Source organism: Protopterus annectens, chromosome 3.part1, assembly GCF_019279795.1.
Source record: "Protopterus annectens isolate FY-2018-M chromosome 3.part1, PAN1.0, whole genome shotgun sequence".
NCBI lineage: Eukaryota > Metazoa > Chordata > Ceratodontiformes > Protopteridae > Protopterus > Protopterus annectens.
The window spans coordinates 1,666,769,637-1,666,797,085 of NC_056732.1; the positions used below are offsets into that span (position 1 = coordinate 1,666,769,637).

General features: G+C 40.3%; 1 protein-coding gene across 3 annotated transcripts in view; it reads left to right on the forward strand.

Annotated features, from left to right (window-relative positions):
• The first annotated feature begins 427 nt into the window (after positions 1-427).
• LOC122798611 (GATA zinc finger domain-containing protein 4-like) overlaps positions 428-27,449 on the forward strand; it is a 403,508-nt gene continuing 376,486 nt past the window's right edge. For all 3 annotated transcript variants that reach the window (XM_044067689.1, XM_044067690.1, XM_044067691.1), the window contains exon 1: positions 428-615. In XM_044067689.1, coding sequence (XP_043923624.1) covers positions 443-615 — 173 coding nt within the window. In that variant the 5' untranslated portion in view covers positions 428-442. The remainder of the gene's footprint in view (positions 616-27,449) is intronic.

Consider the following 27,449-nt stretch of genomic DNA (forward strand, 5'->3'; position numbering starts at 1 on the left):
TGAACTTCCATAGATATATATATATATATATATATATATATATATATATGTATATATATATATATATATATATATATATATATATATATATATATATATATATATGTATATATATCTTAGGATTGGATGCCAGAGGGCAGAGGAGGGGTCTGAGTAGGTTGTGTACCCACGGATGTTCCTCTAAAGCCTGTTTATATATATATATATATATATATATATATATATATATATATATATATATATATATATATATATCCAGAGCTGAAAAATATTGTGAAGGCTACACAAGGAACATACATTTTTCAGACCTAAGAAACAGTAAAGAAACATTTGAAAGGGTGTGTGTTTGCATGTGTGCGTGCCTTTGTCTAAGGGATTATCTATAAATTAAATAATATGAACTTATTTGCATTTCTATAACATTACACTGATTGGCTGACAAATGACAAACATCTTTCATCACAACCATATAAAAACTGAAACGGTACACAAAGTGATACTACTATCCTGCAGATCACAGACACCAGGCCTGCGTGCAAAACACCTGACAAGTGTAATTCACAGTGTTCCAGTAACTGTAGCCCTGAGTACAGAATCTTTCAGGATGTTTGCTCGGTAAGTACCTGCTATGCTAGACTTGTTAACCAAGTTCTGTAGAGCTACAGCATTTGTGCTTATATATTCTTTGTGAATAAATCCCACATCATCATCCAAAAGGTTTTTTGTAAAATATACCCTGAAAAGAAAAAAAAATGTTTTTACAATTTAATTTGGTGTTTGTCATTTGCCAGACAAGCAGTGTAATGTTACAGAAATGCAAATGAAGTTGCATTATTTAGTTTACCAGTAATCCCTAAAATACTGGCACCCACAGCTGCACAACTTTCAAGTGAACCTAAGAACGTATTTTACTTTTGGAATTACCCTGCAGGACTGCTTTCTGAGTAGCATTAGCATTTCCTCTGTATATATTTGTGTCAACAGTTAGGGGAAGTTCTGTGATGCCCTGGCCAAATTTACCCTAGTAGCATAAATACCATCTTAAGTCTCCCACCCGGACAACAAAGAGTAATAAATAAATCTCCCTCTTTCTTCAGCAAAAATAAATTACTTTATATCGTAGAATTTTGAAATGTATTTAATTTAAAGTCTATAGATTCTATACTGTCTTCTTGATAGTGCGCTTATATTTTTCCATCATTTTTGTCACGCTCTGCTTTTTAAACATGTTTCTGAGTAGTATCCCACATTACTAATAGAAGTGGGAAGACTAATGTGCTGTTTAGCATTCACATTTTATGGTAAGTAGATGTCCATATTTTCAGCTGGATGCTTCTATTTTTAAGGGCATTTGTTCCTATTTTCAGTGTCTGCAGGTTGAGAAGTTCATAGTTTCACAGGTTCATAGGAGGTTACTAGGCTAATGGCCCAAGCCCTTTACAAGCCTAGCCATGTTATACCCATGTTCCCTAATTGAGCTTGGTTATATGGTCATTGCTCGCTGAGTGACTCTATCATGAGCACCAACTGCCCCTGTCCATGACAGACATAGATGCAACCCACGTGCTGAATTTACGGACTCTATTCCATTTGTCTAGGTTGCACTTGAATAAGGTTATTGAGGATCTCTGCTTAATGTGAATTGGGAGTTTATTCCACAGGATCAGCAACCTTTGAGAGATATATCTGTCTCTCCAGCATGTTCTGTTAATGTCACAGGCTAGGTTGAGATCCCTGGAGTTAGTGATTCTTGTCCCATTTGATTTGTGCATGTGCAGCATTTCCATTAAGGCAGGGTCAGAGACTGCTCTGTTGGCCAGGCACAAGTTGCTTCTCAGCAGCCTGTAGGATACAGAGTACAGTGACAGGTATTTCTTTCTTTCCATGTAGGTTATGTTTTGCAAGCCCTGAATTTTCTTGATGAGAAACCTCTGTGGTCTCTCCAGCTGCTGCAGGTGTCTGGTGAGGTACATGCAAAAGAGGTGTTGTACTCTATCAGTTGTCTGATGAGCATCGATTACAGAGGAATTATAACATCTTTAGTCTTGGATATGATGCTCTTACTTATGGGATGCGCAAAGTAGACGGCTTTCCTTACCGCTGTGGACACATGGTGATCGAAGTTTAGATTGCTAAGAAACCTGTGTTCTGAAATCTCACACCACTGGGTTTGAGCTTAAGGGTGTGCTGTCAATATTGTAATTTGGAGGGACTTCTTTGCCAAAGGGGATAATAATGTACTTTTTGTGTTTAGTTTTAGTTCATGGCTTTGGCACCAGTGATGTGTGTGTGTTAGCCCCTTTTGTAAGATGTTAACATTGTTTGGAGACTCAATGATTGTGCCCATTTGCAATCATCAGTGAACTTTTTAAGCCCCAAGCCATCTACTTTCACCTGCACTTCTGAAAAATGGGTTCCAAATAGTAGAGAGCCCAGCACAGATCTTTGTGGTACACAACTAGTAACTGGTCTACTGGTAGAGGTGGAATCCCCAGTTTTTGACAGTATGCATTCCGCCAGTGAGTCAGTATGTTGGGGCCTCCATTCAAAAGTGTGATGACCTGTGTAATCTTAATTTACATAACTATAAACATTCCTAATGATACTGAAAACTGGAATCACTTTAACCAAATATTTGTATGTGCACTTGTTTTATTTCGGAACTTTAACCCCTCTCCACACATCCCTGAAAATTAAGTTAACCCTGTATTCAGTAGGACTGACAAATTGTCACTTTCAAATCATTTACATAAATAAACATGTTAACTGGAGTTACAGAGTAATATGTTATATTACACTATTGTATCATAATTAACAACAGAATTATATTAAAAAATAAAACATAAAAAAGAAAGGTAGCAAGGAGGAAGTAGAAGTGACAGCAAGAAAAATAAATCAGATAAACCTGCAAAAATAAATAAATGATAGATGATAGCTAGATAGATAGATAGATAGATAGATAGATAGATAGATAGATAGATAGATAGATTGATAGATAGATAGAATGAATGACGGATGGATAGATAGATAGCTAGATAGATAGACAAACAGACAGATAGATAGATAGATAGATAGATAGATAGATAGATAGATAGATAGATAGATAGATAGACAGACAGATAGGTAGATAGATAGATAAATAGATAATAGATGGATAACATAGACACATACATATATATGTGCAAACATACATAGATAAGGAAGGAAAGACATAGAAAGTCTGGGACACAGGCAGCAGAGAGGCAGTAAGAGGGGAAACTGTCCTGAAAAGTCTTGACTAAACCTTCCTGCTATTACCAATTTATCAATAGCTAACTCCACCACTTTAGTACTATACCATGTCCATCATATGTAACTAAACTGACTGATTGACTTCCTTTCCTCCTTTCCCATACCCACCCCCCTTCATAACTAACCTACTTCTCTTACTCTACCTTATCTGGCTTTGCTTGCTTTGTCTGCTCTTCTCCTCACACCCATTAGCCCTCCTTAACTAATTTTATTAATTAATACTTGCTCTACTAACCAAATCCACCTATCTTCAGAGTCTTCCTAGCTCTTCCATTACTTCCACTTTCAAGCTGCACTATCACTTTACAGAATATGTCCACTGATAACCCTACGGGCTAAATTGGTGTCTGTATGTAATCTGCACATTTCAACTATTGAGTAATTGCAGCTAATAATGTATCAATGTGTAACCTTTGCTTATTACTCTTCTGTATCACATACCATGTATCTACTGCCCAGTTCAACTACTGATTGTAATTGTATCTAATAATGTATCAATGTGTAACCTTTGCTTATTACTCTTCTGTATCACATACCATGTATCTACTACCCAGTTCAACTACAGATTGTAATTGTATCTAATAATGTATCAATGTGTAACCTTTGCTTATTACGTTTCTGTATCATATACCATGTATCTACTACACACTTCAACTATTGATTGTAATTCATAGGTTCATAGATTGGTACTAAGCTATCGGCCCTAGGGCCTATACAAGCCTAGCCATAACAATTTCCTGACTATTTAGTCCCACAATATTTACTTCCCTGGACCCCCTGTCTAGCAGGGCAACTGATGTGATCCCCGGGGTGAATTACCTATCCCCCATCCAATCGTCAAGGTTCTTTTTGAAGAGGGCAAATGAGGTGCTCTGCTTGACATGTATGCGCAATCTGTTCCAGAGTCTGGGGAGTCTCTGGGTCAGGAACTTATCCCTCCAGCATGTTTTGTTCATTGTGATGACAAGGTTTAGATCCCTGCATTGCTTACTGTACTAGTTCCTTGTTTCACTTGAAAGAAAGTTACTGTTTGTCGTTTTTGCATTTAGTTACTTGTAACACATTGCACTCAAGTTACCTGGCACTTGCTCACTAAAGCAATTATATAAGTCAGCACTAAAAATTAAAAGCACTACACCCTCACTCCCCACTGGCCCTTGTTTTCAATTATTAAGGAATTCCCAATATTATTCTAGCATGTCCAAAGGTCAGTTATCAATCTCCTCTCTGGTCCAGCTGGTGAATCTGGGAATCTTGAGGCAATGTTATAACTGCCTCATGTACACATACAACCCTCTCCTCCTCCCACATAACACAAATACTTGCGAGAGATGCAGCTATTTAGCCAAACTGGAGGCTGAGCTCTCTCAACTCAGGACTGGCAAGACCAGACAGGAGGAGAAGGCAACTACACACACCACAAAACCAGCCTCACATAATGCTACCACACCACTGAATCAAACACATAAACACACAAAGACATACTCGGAGGCTCTGAGTAAAAATTTACCTAAACAGCAGAGGCCTCCAAAGCAGACACCCAAACAACTACCTCAAGACACCCCACAAGCAACACATAAACCACAAAAGCAGTGTGCAAAGCAATCACAGCCCTTAAGGCCAAATACAACACCAAACATACTTGTCATAGGTGACTCCATAGTCAGACACACTGATGTCCCACTCACCAGGCTGAACAAGGAGAGGGTCACAGTAAGCTGCCTATCAGGTGCTAGAATCCACCACATAACACAAGCACTCTGGTCACTCCATGGCAAGTACAAATATGACACAGTCATTGTCCATGCTGGTGTGAACGACCTGAGACGTACCTCCCTGGACTACATGAAAAGAGACATAGAGGAGCTCTCTGATTATGTAGCCCAGGCAGGTATGACCCTGACCCTGAGCAGTATCCTTCCTTCACCAAGAATGATGCCACAATATATAGACAAGATGATCAGCTTTAACAATTGGCTTAATGTCTGGTGTCATTCAAAGGGGATCCAGTGTCTGTCTGCCTGGGATGACATGCTTGACAAGCCATGCTGCTTCACAAGGGATGGCTTGCACCTGTCACCCCTGGGATTCCGGATATTGGCTAAGGCTGTTGCCACCCCCATAGTGCCTTTTTAGGCAAGGGTCAAATTCTAAACCTACCACCCTAGAAAACAAAAATTGGAAGAAACTGACGGTAATGCTGTTCAATGCCAGAAGTCTAAATCTCAAAATGCACGCACTCGAGGCCCTTCTCAGTATGGAGAACATCGATGTCTGTGCTGTAACTGAAACCTGGTTCAAGGCTCCTGAGAGCACCCCGGCACTATTAGGTTTTACCTCATATCATGCGTTCCGGCCCCAAAACCCGGACCACACCACAAAAGGAGGGTGTATCCATATTCATAAAGGATACCCACACCTCCAGGTTGGTGGCAACGCAAGCTCGGAAACCATCCAGGTGCAACTAACCATAGGCAAAACTGCTCTACAAATTGTAGCATGCTACAGGCCACCCTCTCAAACTCAGGAACCCCACACAGCCTTCCTGAAGACACTGGAGGGTATAAATGTATCTCCAAACACCATCATATTGGGTGACTTCAACTACCCGAATATAGACTGGGAACATTACTCAAGCCCTAACTTTCTAGCCCAACAGTTCCTGGAGTTCATAAATTCAAATGCCATGGAACAGCTAGTCACTGTTCCCATGAGAGGAGAAAATATACTAGATCTCATTATCACAAACATGGGGACAAAATGCTCCACACCGGAAGTATATCCCTCATTGGTGAGATCTGATCATAAACTAATCTCACTGGAAATCCACATCCCGCCCCCACCTCAAACAAAAAGACCACAGTGAAGAACTTCTCTAAAGCAAACTTCACACTACTCAAGACTGGTGTGGTATCCTTCAAGGCCCCTGAGCCAGTGGAAACCACAACCCAAGCTGCGGAAGCCCTTACAAATGCCTTCTATGAACACCTCCAGGACTGCATGGATCAGGCAATCCCAAATAAAACCAAGACTCTTTCCACAAAGGGCAAACGTCCAGTCTGGTGGACCCCAGCCATTAACAAACTTTACAATAAGAGGAGAAAGCTATTACATGATAGAACAAAATCCATAAAAGGGAAGTCACCCCTGATCATTATTAGTAAAAAAATACGAGCACTCATAAAATCAACTAAGGCCAATTTTGAGAGAAAAATTGCCATGGATTCAAAGGACAATCATAAGGCCTTTTTCATGTTAGGAACCTGGGTGGAAACTCCCAGATATGCTCAGAATTAGTCCAAAATGATACAAAAATCACTGAACCCACAGACATTGCCAACATACTGGCAGACAGGTTCAGTGCAAACTTCACCCCCCTCACCCCCCTAAAGGAGAGATAACTATCCCAGCAGAGTGTAGCCTCCCAGACATCTCAAATGCGCAGGTGAAAGCTGCTCTCTCTAAAGCTAAAAACACAGCATCAATGGGACCGGATGGTGTCCCCGGCTGTGTGCTACATGAGCTAAATGAGGAATTAAACCCGCACATAAGGCAGCTGTTTAATCTCAGCCTTACCACAGGATACGTGCCCAAGGAGTGGCGTTCGGCAACTGTGGTCCCACTCCACAAAGGCGGTGCCTCTATGGACCCTGGTAATTACCGCCCATAAGCTTAACAAGTCTAGTCTGCAAAGCTATGGAGAGGATCATAATGAAGCTCATAAACAAAGATATAGGGGACTTGCAGACATTGGACCCGACCCAGTTTGGCTTGTCAAGGGCAGATCATGCCTTTTGAACTTGGTTGACTTCTTGAAACAGTCACCAAGGCCATTGATGAGGAAAGGCAGTCCATACAGCCTACCTTGACCTTGCAAAGGCCTTTGACACAATACCCCACTCGGGTATTGTAGAAAAACTTACCAGCTTAAATGTAAACCCATATGTCACAAGATGGGTTGCAAACTGGCTTAAGGACAGAACCCACAGGGTTAGAGTTGCTGGCGCTATGTCAGACTCCAAGCCGGTCACAAGTGGTGTCCTACAGGGCTCGGTCCTTGGCCCCTTATTGTTCGGCATCTACTTCTCAGAAGTACAGGCCAACATGGGAGGACTTTGGCTGACAAAGTTTGCAGATGACTGCAAACTGGCCATAGTGGAAAGTGCATCGGACATGGATATCCTTCAGAAGGGACTCATGGAAACAGATAGCTGGTGCCAGAGCCATGGCCTGAAGTTAAACGCCAAAAAATGTATAGTCATACCCTTCGGGAAAAACAAGGTAACCCCAAGCTACCATATAGGTGGCAATCCACTAAGCACAGAAGAGGTTATCAGGGACCTGGGGACCCAGGTTGACAGTGGCCTTTCTTTTGACACTCACGTTGCTAAAGTGGTTAGAAAGACCTTCTACATTGCCCACCTGATCATGAAGGGATTCACATCCAGATCTAGTGAGGTCATTGTTCCCCTGTACTCTTCACTTATCAGACCAATGATTGAGTACAATGCCCCATTCGGGATGTATCGCACCTGACATCTGCAGCAATTGGAGAGACCCCAAAAGTTCCTCACCAAAAGGATAAAGGGACTCCAAAATCTGTCATATGCTGCCAGATTGAAGAACCTCCAGCTCTATTCAGTTGCATACTGTCTGCTCAGAGGTGACATGTACCTGACATACAAGGCCATGTCCAACCCGGAATTAATGGACATGCTCCACCTCAAAAAATCCATATCCACCAAAACCACTAGAGTAAGTGACTTAAACCTTAGCACGGATATAAATAGGACGTGCTGGAGGGATAGATTTATCACTCAGAGACTCCCTATGCTGTGGAATAAAATCCCGGTCCATGTGAGGCAGAGCACCTCGCTGGCTCTGTTCAAGAGAAATCTTGACCTGTGGATGGGAGATCGTAGGTTTATCCCAGGAATCATCTCTGTGTCACTGCTGGACAGAGGCACAACAAACTAATGGGCACAGTATTTTTTCATATAAGGGGTGGCGTAAGCCACAAAAATTTGGGCTAGGCTTATAAATGCCTTAGGGCAGATAGCCTAGTATAAACCTATGAACCTATGAACCTATGGAGTATGTGGCTCTGAGAGACTGAGATTTCTTTAAGTGTAGCATGTCCATCAACTCTGGATTTGACATGGCCTTGTATTTTAAGCAGAGATCACCTCTGAGTGGACGATATGTGACAGAGTACAGCTGGAGTTTTTTTTAGATGGTCAGCATAGGGCATCTGCTTTAAGCCTGTGATAATTTTAGTGAGGCATTTCTGTGGCCTTTCCAGTTGTTAGAGATGTCTTGAAAGGTACATACCAAATGGGGCATTGTATTCTATAATGGGTCTAATGAGGAATGAGTACAGTGGCACAATGACCTCCTTTTTTCTGGATGAAAAGTTCTTAGTGATGAGGTGTGCCACATAGAAGGCTTTCCTGACTGTTTTGGCGATGTGGTTATTTAAGGTGAGCACACTGTCCACCTGTGTCCCTAAGTCTCTTATCACACTTTCCACGTTTAGTGTACTGCCACCTATGTGCTAATTCATGGGTGCATGTTTTTCCCAAAGGGGATAACTATACATTTCTTGGCATTGAGCTTGACCCCATGGCTCTGGCACCAAGCATCTGTTTCCGTAAGGCCCTTTTGTAGAATATCCACATAATTTGGGGATTCAATAAGTGCTCCCAGTTTGCAGTCATCTGTGAACTTTGTTAGCCAGAGTCCCTTAGTGTTGTCCTGTACTTCAGATAAGTAGATGCCAAACAAGGGCGGTCCCAGGACTGAAACCTGAGGTACTCCACTTGTCACTTGTCTGGAGCTGGATTTGGAGTTGGCTACTTTTAAAGTGTGGGTTCTGTCAGTAAGCCAGTTGGCAACCCATCGGGTGATGTAGGGATTAATGCCCAGCTTAGTAAGTAAGTGCATCTAATAATGTATCAATATGTAACCTTTGTTTATTACACTTCTGTATCATATACCATGCATATTGCTGTCATATTTTACTCAATATGATCCGATCCAATGTAAATGTGTTCTTATATGTATGTAGTTTTTTTGTTTGTTATTACCTATGGAGCTTTTCTCCCCAGGGCTCTGCTGAAAATGGGCTGTGTCTCAGTTGGATACTCCAAGTAAACAAATGTTAAATAAATAAATAAAATAATAGACATATTTTTGACTGACAGCAATTTTACTGTTTACCTGTTCACTAGAAAATCCGCAGTGGTGGTGCTGGATACTCCCAGTAAACAAATGTTAAATAAAATAATAGACATATTTTTGACTGACAGCAATTTTACTGTTTACCTGTTCACTAGAAAATCTGCGGTGGTGGTGCTGCAGTAGCGTTGTCGCCTCACAGTAAGACGCTGTCTGGTTCGACTTTCAGCTAGAGCGTCTTCTGCGTGGAGACATGCGTGAATGGGCGTTCCTTCGTTGAAGGTTGTGCGTCAGGGCTGGCAACTCGGTACGTAAAATCAACTGCCAATCATTAGCGGACCGGAGTTCCACTGTGGCGACCCCTAACCGGGAAAAGCCGAAAGATGCAACAACTTGTTCACTAGAAAAAGGAACTGGTCCGTGATACAAAATCTTCTCTACTTTTTCTTGACATAATCAATATTTGTATCTGTACATTGTATATGTATATTATGGTTATTTATAAATGTGGAGCTTTTCTCTCTGGGTTTCAACTCAAAAAGGACAATTTCTCCAGTCAGACTTTCCTGGTAAACAAATGTAAATGTAAAATAAATAAAATAAATAAATCATGTTTAGAGTCATTTAAATCGGAAGGTTCTCTATTGTAATTTTGAAACCTATTACTGTGAGTCCTAGAATTTAGAAGAAAAACAACAAAACTAAAGAATAGTCTATGTCAATAAACCACTATTCTTTGTTAAAGTAATTTTTTGCAGGAAGGCACACTTTCCTGTATCCTCCAAATGGAAAAGGCAATACTCTTACATACACAGTGGTCTTATACTTGGTACATTAAGCCCCCATTTTTCTCTCACTCTTCTAGGAATCACATTTTCAAGTCTCAGAATTCAGAACTGCTACAAAACTGAATTAAGATTTCAACAAATGGTGTTATTATATTTTTGAGTTAAAACTGTCATTTGATCTGTGTTTCAGTTAAGTTTCACTCTTGCTTGATGCATGTGAAATGGTCGTGACTTGCTGAAGTGCTACTGCAGTTTAATCTTGACTGATTTGCAATTGTAATTTCTTAATAATGGAGCAGGATAGACATTGAATACAGGTGGCCCTTGCACTTTGTTTGCAGTTGTGTGACCATTCAGTTAGTATATTTAACTTATTGGGTGAGAGGCATAGAAGCTTGCCCTACTCCAAAAATGTTATACGTGTTCTGTCTGGTCTTGGTTAAACTGCATTTTTTCCATTGAATATAATGCAGTTTGATCATTTCACATTAAAATGCATTTGTGTTTTGGCATTTTATGCTGTGGCAACAATCCTTTGTGTGTCTCAAAGTGGATTACTGAATCACCTTAGGATCTATATGTAAACAAAGGTAGATGTCTTAAAATGTGTACATGATGTCTTAAAATCAAATGTCATCAGCTGCAATGCTACCCAGAACTCAGTTTTTGAAAATGATCATGTTGGGTCAATGTCCTCCACTAAAATTAAGTTTACAAATAAGATAACCATCATACTCACTGAGAGGAAATCAGGACGACTGCATTACTTTGATGAGAACATGTTTTGGCACTACCACAGAGAAAAGGGCCTTTACTAAACTTGGGCCATAAACATGAAATCAGCTATCGGGAGAAATATGTTCTCAAATAACACTGGATGGTTTCAAAGTTAAACTGAGAGAACACACCATACCTCTCAACTATCCAGATGTTCACATAATGTCCAGATTTTTGCCTCATATTTTTAGTCTGTTCCTCACAAAATGGTTTTCTGGCAAATCACGGAAGCCACTATTTCAGACTTTATATAATTCATTAAATGAGGTCCATATTAGTTCACCGAAATGTCTTTGCAGTGAACACAGATTCAGAGACCCTCATTCAGTGAAAAGCACTTCTGCAATTCACTGAATACTCTCAGGGCAAAGAAATACTCACCCCACAGCAGAACAGACCCACATCTAGCTAAATTGAACCCACCTATGTGGGGGGCTTTGCACCCCACACCCCTCTGATATGGGAGCTGCACCTCCACACACCCCTAACTATATATACCAACTCCGAGATCACACTATAGTGGAGAAAAGGGCAAAGTTGTGCTGTGTGGCAAGTATTTCCTTGCCCTGGAAATATTCAGCAAATCACAGAAGTGATTTTCACTGAATGAGGGTCGATGAATCCATGTTCACTGAAAAGACATTTCGGCAAACTAATGTAGACCCCAGAAAATGCATGCCATCACAAATCCTGTTATTCTGGCAACTTTCTAAGTTTATAGAAGCAGTATTTAAAATATGTCACTATTTTGGGGTATTTATCCCCCCATTACATCAAGTTTTTGCCCAGATTTCTTGTGTTAAAAGATTGAGAGGTATGGGAATATAAACTTGAAGAAATTGCCTGAAATTACTTTTGCAACAGTAAATAAGTTGTTGTAGGTTTGTAGACTTACTGTAACGGGAATATTTACAAGTATTACACAGAGGTGTCAATCTGCCAAGAGAACCCCACCCTGTAAATACTATAAATATTGTACATATTTCCACATTTAATTATTTATTTGATGTTTACTAACTGGGTTGGTCCAACTGAGCTATTTTCAGTGGAAACCCTAGAAGAAAAGCTTCAGTGTAATACAAACAAAAATTATGGATATTCAATTAAAAATTGACTACATTAAGAAAAGAATAACATGACTGGTAAACATTAAGCATTACAAAGCAGTTGCAAATATAAATCATGTTCAAAGTAGGCAGTAAATAAAATTGAGCATTAAGAAAAAGAATTCATACAAATATAACTACAAATCAAATATGTATTGAAATATATATATTTACATAGGTTGTAGTCACAGATGGGGACATTAGGTGTTGACATTATTTATTTTTTATTTATTTACATTTGTTGACCAGGAGTGTCTGACTGGAGGTAGGTCCATTTCCAGCTGAGGCCCGGGGAGAAAAGCTCCACAGTTAAAATATACGGACAGTAGTTACATTGGATTTACATAGCGATTAACAATTTGATTAACATAGAAATTAATTACAAACATAGTTGCAGATGAAGAACATAGTACATCAGTAGACAACTAGAATCTTTATATGTGAAGTACATAACAGACATTAACAATTGTTACAATAAGAAGTTCCTGCTGTATAATAAGTAGTAGGCTTATGAGCATCCGAGCTTGCTATAATCAAGGTAGTTAGTGGGGTGGAAAGAAAGGTAGTGGTTGGATGAGGTGGGTGGTCTTAGAGTGAGAGTTGCAAGAGCATAGCCAGCATGTTTTTAGGTGCGCTGTTATTAAAGTTTTGAAGTGGGTGCATGATGGTACAGAAGTAATTGTGGGAGGGAGTTCCATAATTTGGCTATGGTGCAAAAGAATAGTGCTTCACCAGCAGAGTTATTGGCTTTAGTGATCTGCAAGTGATTTTTGTTGCTGGATCTTAGTGGTCTGGTGGTGTGATAGGGTTGGAGTAGATTCTGTAGGGATGGGACATTTAGTGGATGGTTTGTGGGTGAGTGTGAGTTGATACCATTGAAGGAGGTGAGGGAGTTCAAGCCAGCCCAGTTCAGCAAGAGAGACAGTGGTGACTATGGTAGGATGCCCCTGTGGCAAATTTGGCAATTTTGTTCTAGCAGGACTCTAGCTTGTTTAGATTGCATTGCCTTAGGTTGGTATATATTGGAGAGGCATAAAGTAGGGTGGAGATAAGGTGGGAATTTGCTACTGAAATCTTTGCTGCTTTGATGAGAAGTTGCTTATTTCTGTATAACGCTCCTAGTTTTTTGTGGATTTTTTTATGGGTCATGGATATGTGAATGTCAAATTTTAGTTTATTGTCTATTTCCACTCCTAGCAATTTGGTGTGTTCTGTTGGGTGTATAGTGGTGTTGTCTTTTGCTGTGATGTTAAAGTGAGAGTTGTTTTGAGTATGTTTGGTGGGTTGGAAGATGAGTAGTTTAGTTTTGTTTGGGTTGAGTATTAATTGGGCGTCAGATAACCAAGTTTCAACAGAGGAAAAGGCTTCCCGTGTGACTTTTTGCAGTTTGGGTAGGGACTGGGCTGAGCAGATGATGGTTGAGTCATCTGCGTATTGTATGAGTGTGTCATGTTTGGTGGCAGAGGCTAGATTATTGGTGAAAATAGAGAAGAGTAGGGGTCCAAGGATGGATCCTTGGGGAACCCCTATAGAGGCAGGTAGTTGGGGAGATATGTCATTCTGCCACACAACAGATTGTTGGCTGTCAGACAGGTCATTCTAAAACCAGTTGGTGACTGATTGAGAGAAGGATAGGTTATTGAGGACAGAGATGAGTTGTTTGTGTGGGACCATGTCAAATGCTTTAGATAGGTCTAGAAAAGTAGCAGAGGAGAGATAGCCATTGTTTTTATGCTGAAGAATAGTGTTAGTAAAGGAGAGTAAGGCAGTGGTGGTGCTATGGTTTGGTCGGAAACCATGCTGAGTATTGGAAAGGAGGTTGTTAGTAAGGAGGTAGTCTGAGACCTGAGAGTGAATGAATCTCTTTAGTATTTTGAAGAGTGTAGAGAGAATAGCTATGGGGTGGTAATTGGTTAGTTCTGTGGAGGGGCCGCCTTTGTGGAGGGGAATTATATGTGATACTTTCCATAGTGTGGGAACGTAACTTTCTGACAGAGATTGGTTAATCAAGATGGATACTGGGTAGGCCAGAGCATCAGCTGCGATTTGTAGGTATTCACTTGGGAGGTTGTCTGCTGCTAATTTGGTGGGCTTAAGTTTAGTTAAGAGTTTTTTTATGTTAGAGGTAGGTACAGGAGAAAAATAGAAGGCAGTGGGGAGATTACTAGTTGAAGGTGTGGGTTGGAGGGGAGGGGGGTTGTGTTGTTTAGCTAGTGATAGTATGGTTTGTGTGAAGTGTGTGTTGAATGAGGTAGCAATATTTTCGGAGGAGGGGTACTGACTTTACCTGGGTGGAAGATGGAGTTTATAGAGGACCAGAATTGTTTAGGGCTGTGTTGGGAAGAGTCTAGGGCAGACTGGTAGTATTGGAATTTGTCCTGTTTTATTAGCTTTTTGACTTTATTGTGTAGTTCTAGGAATTTCTGTCTAGTTGAGGGGTTTTTGGTTTTGCAAGCAGTGGTAGCGTTGTTGCCTCATAGCAAGAGGTTCTCCCATTCGATTCTAGGCTGGAGTGCAGGGAGTGACTTCTGTGTGGAGTCTGCATGTCCTCCCCGTGGTCGGGTGGGCATTCGAAAGACATGCATAAATGGGCGTGTCTTCGTTGAAGGTTGAACGTTCAGCTGGCACCTCGGCGTTCATGAAAATCTACTGCCAATCATTAGTGGACTGGAGTTCTGCTGTGGCGACCCCTAACCGGGAAAAGCCGAAAGACAACAACAACCAGTGCTCCCAGGCTTTATCCCTGTTTTTCATTTCTGACTTAGTGGTTTTCTGTATGGGGAGGGTTGTGCTTTGGTGCTGGAAAGTCTTACGGGGGCATGGTAATTAAGGATGCTCAGGAAGGTAGTAACAAAAAATTCAACTGCATCATCAAGACTGAGATACTTTAGAGGATTCCAGTTACATTCTTTGAGGGATGAGATGAATGTGAGTGGGTTAAAGTTTAGTTTTTTACGTATTTGACAGTAGATGACAGGTTTAGCTTGGTATAGGTATTTTTTGAGTAGGAATGTTGGGGAGTGATCACTGAGGCTATCTGATAAGCAGCCTGTTATATATGACTGGGGGCTCTTACTGACTAGTATCCAATCCAGGGTAGTGTGCTTGCTGGAGTTTTTATTTATCCTGGTTGGCGACTGGACTAGTTGGGTGAAGCCATGAAGGTTTACATGATGGGTTGGATTGTTGCCAGGACAGGATTGCCAGTAAATATTGAAATCACCTAAAATTATAGTTTCTTGGGGGAGATGGTGGATAGACCAGCTGAGGAGGTTTTCTAGTGGAGGGATGTTTTGGCCAGGTGGGAAGTAGCATCCAATTATGTTGATGGTTTTGTTTTAGTTTATTTTGAGGTTGGTATGTATTATTTCTTCATTGCCTTTTTGTGGAGCTGATGATTTTAAGATCTGGGTGTTTAGATGCTGTTTAAATATTATAGCTACACCGCCTCCTTTCTTGTTTAGCCAGTCTACTGTTAGTATGCCGTAACCAATAGGGAGGATTTGCTCACTGGTAATGTAAGTTTCTAGCCAGGTTTCTGTCAGGATGACTATATCTAGGGAGTACAAGTCTATGGTGGCATGGAGTTCATGGACTTTATTGGATATACTTCTAATATTTAGGCTTAGTAGAAGGAAGTCACTTGGCTTTCTATTGGCTGTGATATGGGAGAAGTTGTGGTTTCTAGTCTGATCATGTGGATTGGGGTTGGAGATGGTAGGGCCAGGGCTGGGGTGGATGTCTCCACTTAGGGCTAGTTTTGATATGCATGAGGTTATTAGTTTTCTCAGTTTTTGAATGTGTTTGTTTATTAGGGAAACTTTATGATTGTGCTCTGTGGGTAATAGGTATGGTGGGAGGGTTACTATGTTAAGTTGTAGGGATGCTTTATGTTTGAGTAATATAGTTGCTAGAATATGCGGGGGGGTGCATATGGATGGTTCTTGAGTTGGTGGGAGGGGAGCTGAGTGAGGGGTGAGACATGAGTGGTGGTGTGGGTAGTAGTACAATGGTAGTGGTTGAGTGGGGGAATGATGGAGTTTTGGTAAGATGTAAGATATGCAAGGAGAGTGCATGCAGTGAGCATAGGTAAGGTATGCCTATACATGTTAGCTGAGGAGGAGGGATAGTAGTGGGAAGATGGAGGAGGTAGTGCTGGGTTTAGTGCCATGGTTGGCTATTGGAAAGATGGGAGGGGTTTGTGAGTGTAATAAAGGTAGGACCACTGGGAGCAGGAGGAAAAAGGGGGCAGGGTGGGGAGCGAAGCGGGTAGAGACCCTGTTAGTTGCTCTTATGAGGGGGCTGGAAACAATCAGGTAACAGAGTAAACTGATAAATGAACATATGATAGTGAATGTGGAGACTCAGGTAGGTACCCTGTATTCCCACAAACTATAAGTTATCTGTGCCCCAGTTCAGGCAGTTTTAATAAGTTCTGTGGCAGAGCCGAGCATGAGGTGCTCAAAGGGTGGTTGTAGTTTTAAAATGGTGCTTGCCACAGGTAATATTTATTAACTTTGGGATTGGCTTAAGGTAATAAACAGGGAAGGGGGAGGGGGAGAACAAGGGTGTGAGCAGGCAGTTCTTTTGTACTGCTGCTAATGAGCCAAAGCAAGACAAGTTTGTGTTTAAGAAACAATCAGAATTGATCAAGGACTGCTCTGAAACTGTAAGTTATTTCTTAACCATTTCTCAGGTGGAAAAACAGAATAACCTTATATCAGTAGGCTATTGTGGTCTCAGTTTAAATTAACAAACACACAGTATTTATCAGTTACGGATACTATTTGCTAACAGAAGGGAATAAGAGAGAAAATGGAAGATGAGTGTGTGTGTGTGTGTGTGGGGGGCTGCTTACAAGCCAAAGCAGATTGCTCTCCAGGGGAAAATGAATATTGGTTCAAACAGGTAGACACACACTCAAAGTTAACTTTAGCTGTTTGCAGACAGTTCAGACCTAGACTGCACTTTTCTTATAAGAATGTTAAAGGTGGTACCGCAGTTGAACACTTAAGAGTGGTGTTAGGTCTAGAAAAGAAGAGTACAGAGAGGAGTAAGCACTTTTGAGATGGTAAATATATATTATAAAGATTACAAAACACAAACTGAGCAAATAGCTAGTGGATACAAGAAAATATGGCTTGAACCAACTACTAGTATATGCAGATACTGAGCCAATTGGAAAAACATCAGTGAAAAGGGATCTCAGCTGACAGTTATGCAGTCACAGATAAAAATATAGCGAGCAGCACTCTGTCCTGGGTCTCTAATGTGATTCTATCCACCAGTAGCAGCACAATTAAATAGAAATAAGTACACACCAGTATGAGCTGTCTACACACAACACATATACATGAATAACATTAGTGAACAAGGTGCAGCTATGCAAATAGACCATACTATTATACTAAAAACAACTTGGTGCAGACAAACAAAATGCTAGCATGCCATAGTAACTTCCAGTAATAAAGCATAAATCATATTACATGTCTAACACAATTCAACATAAATAAGCATATACAGTTGTAAAACACTTACTCGAGAGACAGTGAGCTCCTCATGGGGCCTGTAGTAGAGTGGATTGTGGTTTTAAAAATGGTGCCTGCCACAGGTAATATTTATTAACTTTGGGATTGGTGTAAGGTAATAAACAGTGAAGAGGGAGAACAAGGGTTCTTTGTAATGCTGCTAATGAGCCAAAGCAAAAACAACTTTGTGTTTAAGAAACAATCAGAACTGACCAAGGACTGCTCTGAAACTGTACGTCATTTCTTAACCATTTCTCAGGTGGAAAAACAGGATAACCTTGTATCAGTAGGCTACTGTGGTCTCAGTTTAAATTAACAAACACACAGTATTTATCAGTTTTGGATACTATTTGCTAACAGAAGGGAATAAGAGAGAAAATGGAAGATGAGTGTGTGTGTGTGTGGGGGGGGGGGGGGCTGCTTACAAGCCAAAGCAGGGTGCTCTCCAGGGGATAATGAATATTGGCTCAAACAGGTTGACACATACTCAAAGTTAACTTTAGCTGTTTGCAGACAGTTCAGACCCGGACTGCGTTTTTCTTATAAGAATGATAAAGGTGGTACTGCAGTTGAATACTTAAGAGTGGTGTTAGGTTCAAAGTTAACTTTAGCTGTTTGCAATGATTGATATGACTTTTAAATTTGAGAAATATAGTCACATGATAGTTATAGCTGTGACAAACCAAAATACTGCCAGCCCAGCTAGCTGGAATTTTGTAAATAATCATGTCATTTGGGAATATTAATATGATCCATAGGCTCGTCTTACAAATGTAAGAGAACTATATGTTATATATGTTATGTGTATATTAAACTACTGCTGCAGAAGTGTGTGTTGAACTGTATGCTATGTACTGAGCTCCAAGAATGTAACCAGAGTGTGCCCTACTGGAAAAGAACAGAAATGTACATGGACCATGTGCCTGTGCAAATGTGTTTTCATGGTAGAAGCTGAAACATACAGAATTAACTTGCAAACCCTCACGAGAATAAGTTGAAAAGTAAAGTGTTTTATGATTTTGTTTCAGTGCAGCAAGGAGACAGGATGTCTAGAGCTAAAGGTTTCTTTCTATTGTCTTGAAACAAAAATAATTACTAGGTTTCAAATGTAAAAGTGTTAATTGCTTTACAACTTCTAGTTCTAGGCAAACTTCTGAGAGTTATGTACTTCTCCCACAGAGATGATAAAAATTTTGTTAGTTTCTGTTACCCTGGGAACTGAAGATAGGGGACAATAGTGATGTCATCCTGGCTAACCCAGCAGTAATGTGCATTATTAATTTAAGAACTATCTCAGGGAGTGAGTCTGTGCATTTTGTATTTGTCATTGGACTTGGAAACATCCTGTCATCAGCACTTGCCTTGCTAATAGTAAGTAACCAGGGTGCAGTAATCTCTCTTAGATATAGATAGAAATACAGTAAATATTAGTTTAGATGTTTTCTTTATTTATTTGAGACTGTCCTGCAATGAAGTTTTAAAATATTTCTTGTGATTCTGAACTCTGTAGTTACTGTGTTAGGTTGTTGGAGTAATATCTTGTTCTTTCATTATTTATTATTAAATATATTTAAAGCTTTTAATTGTGGCTAGTTTGTTTAGAGATATTTAAGCTCTTAGAGTACTTGCATATGTATTTGGTGACACTGTATAGGCCACTCCTAAACAGCCGTCAAGTCTTGGTCACACTTACCATTCAGATAATAGTAACATTACACAGTAAGATTGGGCACCCTTTGGTAAGAGTCTTAATAGTAGCCGATAAGTAAGGGTGGCTGGTGGTAGTTGGTACTACCTTATAGTCTGGGCAGAAGGGGGCATAGCTAGTAAACCTGTTTCAGCCTTTCCCATGTGTGTGTGTGTGTGTGTGTGTGTGTGTGTGTGTGTGTGTGTGTGTGTGTGTGTGTGTGTGTTTCACCTAATTGGGCAGGGACACAAAGCACTGGTTGGACATAGAGATTGCTTGAGGTCTTAGCTTGGCCATGTGGCTGAGATCTAAACCCTATAGCTGTGCCAGTGTGGAGTCTTATTCGGGATCTGGAGAGAGAGGGAGACACCAGCCCCAGACTGACTGTGATCTCTGTGTGCTCTTATGGGAAATTGTACTTTACTGTGTGTGTACTTGTCATCCTCCTAATGTGCACATCCCTCACTGGTGCTAGTGCTGAGGATTGAGGCTCTTTGATTACTGGCCAATGCGCGGGCATCACATATTAATTGGTGGCAGTGGTGGAATAGCCACATCACATATTAATTGGCTTGTAGTGGTGTGGATATTAAATTCCAGTAGCTTGTGTACAGTGGTCACAGAAAGTGTTTATACTCTCAATCAGCCACACAGTAAACATTCAGAGTTCATATCAGAATTGTTTTATTTTTTTTATTTTTTTGTTAGCTAAGTTAGTCAGGGAGAGCAGGCAAGCATGTCAGCAGAGGAGTATGGCAAGCTGACAAGGAGCCAGTTGGTGAGATGTGCCAGACTAAAGGACTGGTGCATGCCAACCTGACTAAAGCATACATGATTGCAGCTTTAGTCACAGCTGCATCAGAGAATAGCAACCAGGAGGACAATCAGACTGGCCGTGGAGATGTACAACTCTCAGAAAATGGACAGCTCAACTTTCCACAGAGGACTTAAAAACATCTGGAGTTAAAGAGACTTGAGTTGAAGGCCAAGCATTTGGAAATAGAAGCAGCAGAGAGACTGAGACACCTAGAAGCTGAGGAGAAGGAGTGGCAGAGGCAACATGAAAAGGAGGTGGTGGCTCTTCACCAGAGTCATGGAGGTAATGGGGAAGGGAGTAACCGAACCCCAGAAGCAACAAAGGTCAGTAAATTTCTTTCACAATTTACAGAGGGGGGATAATTTTCATAGTTTCATTCATATGTTTGAGAGGGTATGTAAACAGTATAATGACCAATGGCTCTGGGTATGGTTCCTCACCCCCTTACTCCATGGTAAAGCTGTAACTGTTCTTTCCAAACTGTCTGATACTGACTGTTTAAATTATAATGTTGTAAAGAACTGTTTGCTAGAATTTTTTAAGTTAACACCTAAAACTTATAGGAAAAAGTTTTGTGAGCATAGAAGCAAGGCAGATGAATGTGTGTGTGAATATGTTGCTGAACTAAGCACTTATTTTCATAGGTGGGTGATTGGACATCAGGTCACCACTTTTGAAGGTCTGGCAGACCTTTTGGTGATGGAACAAGCCCTTAGCACTTTGCCTGAGGACATGAGAATCTGATTAGCTGATAGACAATGCACTACTGTTGATGAGTTGGGGAAGAAGGGAGACCTATACCTAGCAAGCAGGGCATCCCTGCACAGGTAAGAGACACCCAGTGCTGCTCCTGTGTCTAAGGGAATCCATGGTGGGCAGCCCAGACTACCCTAACAGAGTCTACCAGTAGCAGGGGAAGCCACTAGTCCAGGTCATTGTCCACGACCAAAGATTAAATGTTTTATATGCAACCAGTGGGGCCATGTAGCATATAAATGTCCACAGAGGCAAGGTAGGAAACAAAAGGTGGCACAGCCAGTAAGTGGGAATGACAAAATGCCAGCAGTAAGTTGTCTTGAGACAACAAGGGTACTAAACTATGACAACAGGTTATATCCTATCTTAGTGAATGGGAAAGAGGCCATGGCTAAGAGAGACACAGCCTCTGACCTAATCATTGTAAAGCCTGCAATGGTTATAGAGGAGCACGACTTGCTTGAGCAGTTTACTCCAGTCAGAGCTTTAGGAGGGACCCCATTTCAAATACCTTTGGCTAGGGTTCACCTTGACTGGGAGGTTGGAAAAGGAAGCAAGCAAGTAGGTGTGTTTGAGGATATCCCTGCAGATGTCCTGATAGGGAATGGTTCTAATAATCAGTACCATGTATTTATGCAGTTACATGCAGTCAGGCTTGGAGACCAGCATGTGGGTCTGGTAGCCTGGGGAGACCTAGACAGACTGCACACTTGCAGCCAGGAATGGTGAGGTGGTTACTTCAGGGAGGGAGTTACCCTGTATCACTGAGACGGAAGGTGAGCCACAACTGTTTGTGGGTACTGATGTTCCCTTGGACAGACTGACTGCAAAGGCAGAGGTGAGTAGTAGTGCCCAGGCTGACAGTGATGCACCACTGTCAGAGCATGCTAGACTTCCTGTGGAAGGGGAGCTGGGAAGGGTTACAAAGAGAGAAATGAGACAGGCTCAGCTCTCAGACTTTACATTACAAGGCCTGTGGGAGGTAGCTAGTGAGGCACCTGATTCTCAAGGGAAGGGAGAATCTGTATACTGGGACAAAAGATTACTGTATAAAGAGTGGACTCCTGAGGGAGGGCTAGATGGTGACAGAATACAGCAGTTGGTAGTGGCCATAGCCTACCATCTGTCACTTCTAGCCATAGCCCATGATATTCCCTTTGCAGGTCATATAGGACATAAAACATATAAAGAGACATATTATGCAGAACTTTTAATAGCCTAGGATTTCCAGAGATGTAACAGGGTACTGCAGGATCTGTGAGCAGTTCCACAATGTAGGCAAAGCAGGAGACAAGGTGAAAGCTCCTTTGATGCCTTTGCCTGTGATTGAGGAGCCATTTCAGAGGATAGCTATGGATATTGTGAGGCCTCTGAGTACCCCAAGTTCCACAGGGAAAATGTATATCCTAGTGGTAGTGGATTATGCTACACAATACCCTGAGGCAGTGGCACTGTCCTCCATTGAGGCAGAAAAGGTGGCAAATGCTTTGTTAGATATTTTAGCAGGGTAGGTTTCACAAAAGAAATACTGACTGACAGAGGTGCCAATTTCATGTCAGACCTGCTGGCTTGTCTGTGGAAGTACTGTGGAGCGAAGCACCTAAAGACCACCCCGTACCATCACCAGACTAATGGTCTACTTCAGAGGTTAAACTCTATATTCAAGATGATGCTACAGGCATTTGCAGACCAGTTTAAAAGGACTGGGACAAATATTTGCCCATCTGTTGTTTGCTTACAGAGAGGTTCCCCAGAAATCCACAGGTTTTTCACCCTTTGAGTTGCTGTATGGGCATAGGGTGAGGGGACCTCTAGATTTGATTTGAAATGAGTGGGAGGGTGAGTATGAATCCCACAAGGAGTCGGTTGTGTCATGTGTCCTAAACTTAGGGCAAGGCTCAGGGAATTCATGGGCTTGGCCCAGGAGAACCTGGCAGAAGCCCAACAGCAGAAAAAGGTCTGGTATGACAGGAATGCTTGAGCTAGAGAGTATGCTGTAGGGCAGCAGGTAATGGTTCTCATTCCTGACAGACACAATAAGCTACAGGCAGCCTGGGAGGGACCCTACAAGGTGGTAAGGAAGGTCAGTGATGTTAACTACATGGTAGAACTGCTAGGCAGGAGGCAGGGGCACAAATTGTACCATGTTAACATGATGAAACTTTACCATGATAAGGAGGCCCTTGTGCTGAGTATTTGCAGTGGATTGCAGGAGGAGTCTGAGGGGGATCTATGGCTGCAGGAAACCAGACAGCCAAATCCAAATTACTATGGTGGAGCCAAGGGTTGCAGGCATATGATGGGACAGTGCAGCACAGTACTGAGGTCAGCAATGCCAAGGCAGGTGGAATCTCAAGACAGGAAATGTGGTAAGGTATTCCCAGATAGGCTCAACCCTCTCAAGCACCGTTTCTCAAGGGTCACTTGAAAAACTAGCTTGAGTTATCGTGGGGGGGAGAAGTGTGACAAACCAAAATGCTGCCAGCCGAGCTAGCTGGAATTTCATAAATAATTATATGTCACTTGAAAATATTAATATGGTTTATATAGAAATGTGGCACTGCCAGTCCAGCTATATGGAATTTTGTAAATAATCATATGTCATTTGTGAATATTAATATGATTCATAGGCTTGTCTTACAAATGTAAGAGAACTATATGCTATGTGTATATTAAACTACTGGTGCAAAAGTACGTGTTGAACTGTATGTTATGGACTGAGTTTCAAGAATGTAACCACAGTGTACCCTACTAGAAAAGAACAGAAAAATATATGGACTATGTGCCTATGCAAATGTGTGTTTTCATGGTAGAAGCTGGAACATACAGAGTTAACTTTCAAAACCTCAAGAGAATAAGTTGAAAAGTAAAGTGTTTTATGACTGTGTTTCAGTGCAGCAAGGAGACAGGATGCCTAGAGCTAAAAGTTTCTTTCTATTATCTTGAAACAGAAATAATAACTAGGTTTCAAATGTAAAAGTGTGGTTATTATTAAGAACTAAACATAGTTATTCCCTGAAGTATAATGAATGGATGTATTGAAAAAAATGGGTTCCTATTACATTATCGAAGTTCTGAAACTCCGAACACCATACGGTCGAAACCTTATGTTCGAAGTTTCAGAACTTTGAGTAAGTAAAACAAAAAAAAAAAGAAAAGAAATAAAGTCTTGTAAGCAGGGGGGCAAGCCCCCCTGGACCCCCCACACCCCCCGTGCTTTAAATATACCAACTCCAAGACCGCAATACAGTGCGGAAAGGAAAGATTTCCCTTTACCGCACTGTAGTGCGATCTCAGAGTTGGTATATTTAAAGAGCGGGGGGGTGCAGCCCCCCACGTGGGGGATGCAGGGGGCTTGCCCCCCTGCTTACAAGAGTAACTTTCTGTTTGTTGCATTTTATTTTTTTTTCGTTGTTCAAAATTATAAAACTTCGAACATACAAGTTTGATCTTGTAGTGTTCGAAGTTTTATAGTTTCGACAACGTAATAGGAACCCAAAAAAATATGTAATGTATATTGTCCATGGACAAAGCTGAGCATGCAACTTCAACTGTAAGATGAAGATAGAAAAAATATGTTTATTCTTATGGATAATTGATGTATTACATTGTTGTTGTTCTAATGGCTAATAACATTTAAAAGAAAAAAGATAACAGGAGTAGGGGGCTCAGGTCTAGACATAGCAGCTTGAAAAGTAGATTATAACAGGTAACGGTTAAGAATCCACAGTGTATCTGTGTGGAAGGATGTTAAGAAGTAGAATTATTTGAAAATTTAAAAAAAGATAGATGCACATATTTACAAATCCAATGTACAGTCTTTTTACGGCATAACCTCACATGCTAACTGGCTAAAACTTTTACATTTTTCCAACTAACGTTTTTCTTACTAGCGATTAATTTTGCTCTATGCTTGAAACATGTTAATAAACAAATTCATTTTCAACAGAGTAAAAATGTTTTGTGACTACTAAAGCACTTTCTAAGCAAAATAATGCTCTCTGGGGTAGGTATTATGGGTATATATATATATATATATATATATATATATATATATATATATATATATATATATATATATATATATATATATATATATATATATATAACTTTCTTTCAGGTGATCAATTATTTTCCTATAAGGTCTTCCCTTGAATATTATTGCTAATGCAAGGACATAAAGGAGTACCCTACAGCCAATCTTATGTATGTATGTACACAGTATGCAGAGCTTACTCATTGTGTTGGGGTGGTAGCCTGAATATTCATGATGTAATAATAAGGGAAGCTTTATCATACTTGAAGGACATAAGGCACTAGGGACTCCCCGTATTTGATTACTGCACAAGAGAGAGAGAGAGAGAGAGAGAGCAAGAGAGAGTGAATAGTGTAATGAAATATTTCTTTCCATCAATTACAATGTGGATTCTCCAAAATACAGAGAATAATCAAAAGGTAGTGGATTAAGGTTTATGATGGGAGTAGCTGAACCCCATCACAATGAAGGGATGTCAGGAGGAGAGGTTCACTGACTGACCCTAGGCCAAAATTTTAACCACATGGCAGTTTACTGGGAGGGTCCCATTCATTGAAAAGCCCAAAATAATGTGCAGCTACTGATGCAGTGGCTTAACACCCAAAGAGCACCCAAATATACATAAATAACATTAATTACCGGTTAGTTTTGACTCAAGAATAACTATTCAGGTTGTGCAATCATTTGTTCTCTTTATTTAAATAAATCATAGCGCTGGGAAAGTACCTTCACAGAGTTTCCAAATCATTCTCACCAAGCAGCAAAATCGTGCACTTTTTATTTAATTTCTTATCAGTAATATGCATGAAGAATTTTTATTATACATGTTGATTAACAAATAAGGTCTTTGCAGACCCTCGTGGTCTCACTTAGTATTGCATGTGAACACCTAACAACCATATTTTAGTAACAATAATCTTTTAGAAAAACTATAATAACCTAAATGTGCAATAGTCAGGAGTGAGTCACCACTCCATACATGTGCAATACGAACATCAGAATATATCAACTACAACTGATGAAGTGCAATATTCTAAGCAATCACAATGTGAAGTCATACTCTTTCAATACCTGCTAGTATAATATTGTCTAATGTCTTCCTGTCAAATTCTAGTAAGTTATTGTGTTGTTAATATTTTAATTATTACTGTATCTGCATTAGTCCTACTGTTATTCAAACTATGTGTTCATTCTTATGTCTTGCATGGGGACCAAAGCAATGTAATTTCATTCATCTTGCACTGCTGTGTATATCTGATCGACAAATAAGTTTAGTTTGACTTGACAACCCACCTGGCCTGGCAACCACTCTTGTTTTTTGAACTTGTTAATTTCCGTACCAGTAACATTCTATCTCCCCAGCATTCGTTGTAACTACCCATCCCAGCCTGAGAAGGTCAGAGCTCACATGAAACAAAATCTCTTTCACATTGTGTTCTAGCCTCCCTTCAGAACCAAACTCTGTAGATCATAGTAACATCCCTTAACCCTGTCAGCACTTTCTTTACCTTCAGTCATCATGTTAATGCATTTTAAAGCTTAATATTAGAATGCAGTTGTAAAACACTTAACTACAATACCTATCTGTGATTTGTACAACTATACAGCTATACTACATATCATGTTTAACAAAAACTATAATTTTAGTGCATTTGTGAAAAAAATGTAAATTAATATGCATTTTGTGAAGAATAATCATATGAAATACATGTTTCTCTAACAGAATCCTCCTATTAGTGTCATAAAATATACAACTGTATTTTGATTTTGATTTTTAATTTCATAAAATACACTTCAGTATTGTAATATTCATCATCTGTAGCGATTGAATTTCATTTATCTTAAGTTCATCATCAGGTACAAGTGGCATTTCATGTTCAGGTGCAATCGAGCAGTTTGTGATTACAGCCTTTAGAACAGAAAATATTAAAACAATTAAAAGAATAATACAAATTATTAGTATGATACCTTGTAATATACTAGTTCCCAGGCTACCAAATACACTGCCCAACCATCCAAAATGTCCATTCTTTGGAACTGCTGATCAAATCTTTGGCCCTCTAATCCATGAAACTGGCCAGCTTTTCTTGTTCATCATGATAGCCACTAATATAAGAACAACACTGACTTCATGTGGGGGCACATGACCTCCTTTTTGCAGCAAGCATTATATCGAGTGACAATCGATTCTGTAACACCAAGAGTTCTCATTTCAGTTATTCCTCGACTTGCCTTTCTAATGTCATGTGAAGTATGGTTAGTTATATCCTGACAAATTTGATCAAGCATGGTGATTTCAAGGATTGTCCTTTACACTCCATACCCAGGAGTAAAAACAGAAAATACTTGCTTCGCCTAGTTGATTGCCAGCTTATTTCTCAGTTTGCCTGCTGGAGGGTTTTTAAAATGCTGAATAGCAGGAGTAATATATCCCACAAAATAACACCCTAACCAGTTTCTGGGTAACCAGGGGTAGGCACAATCAC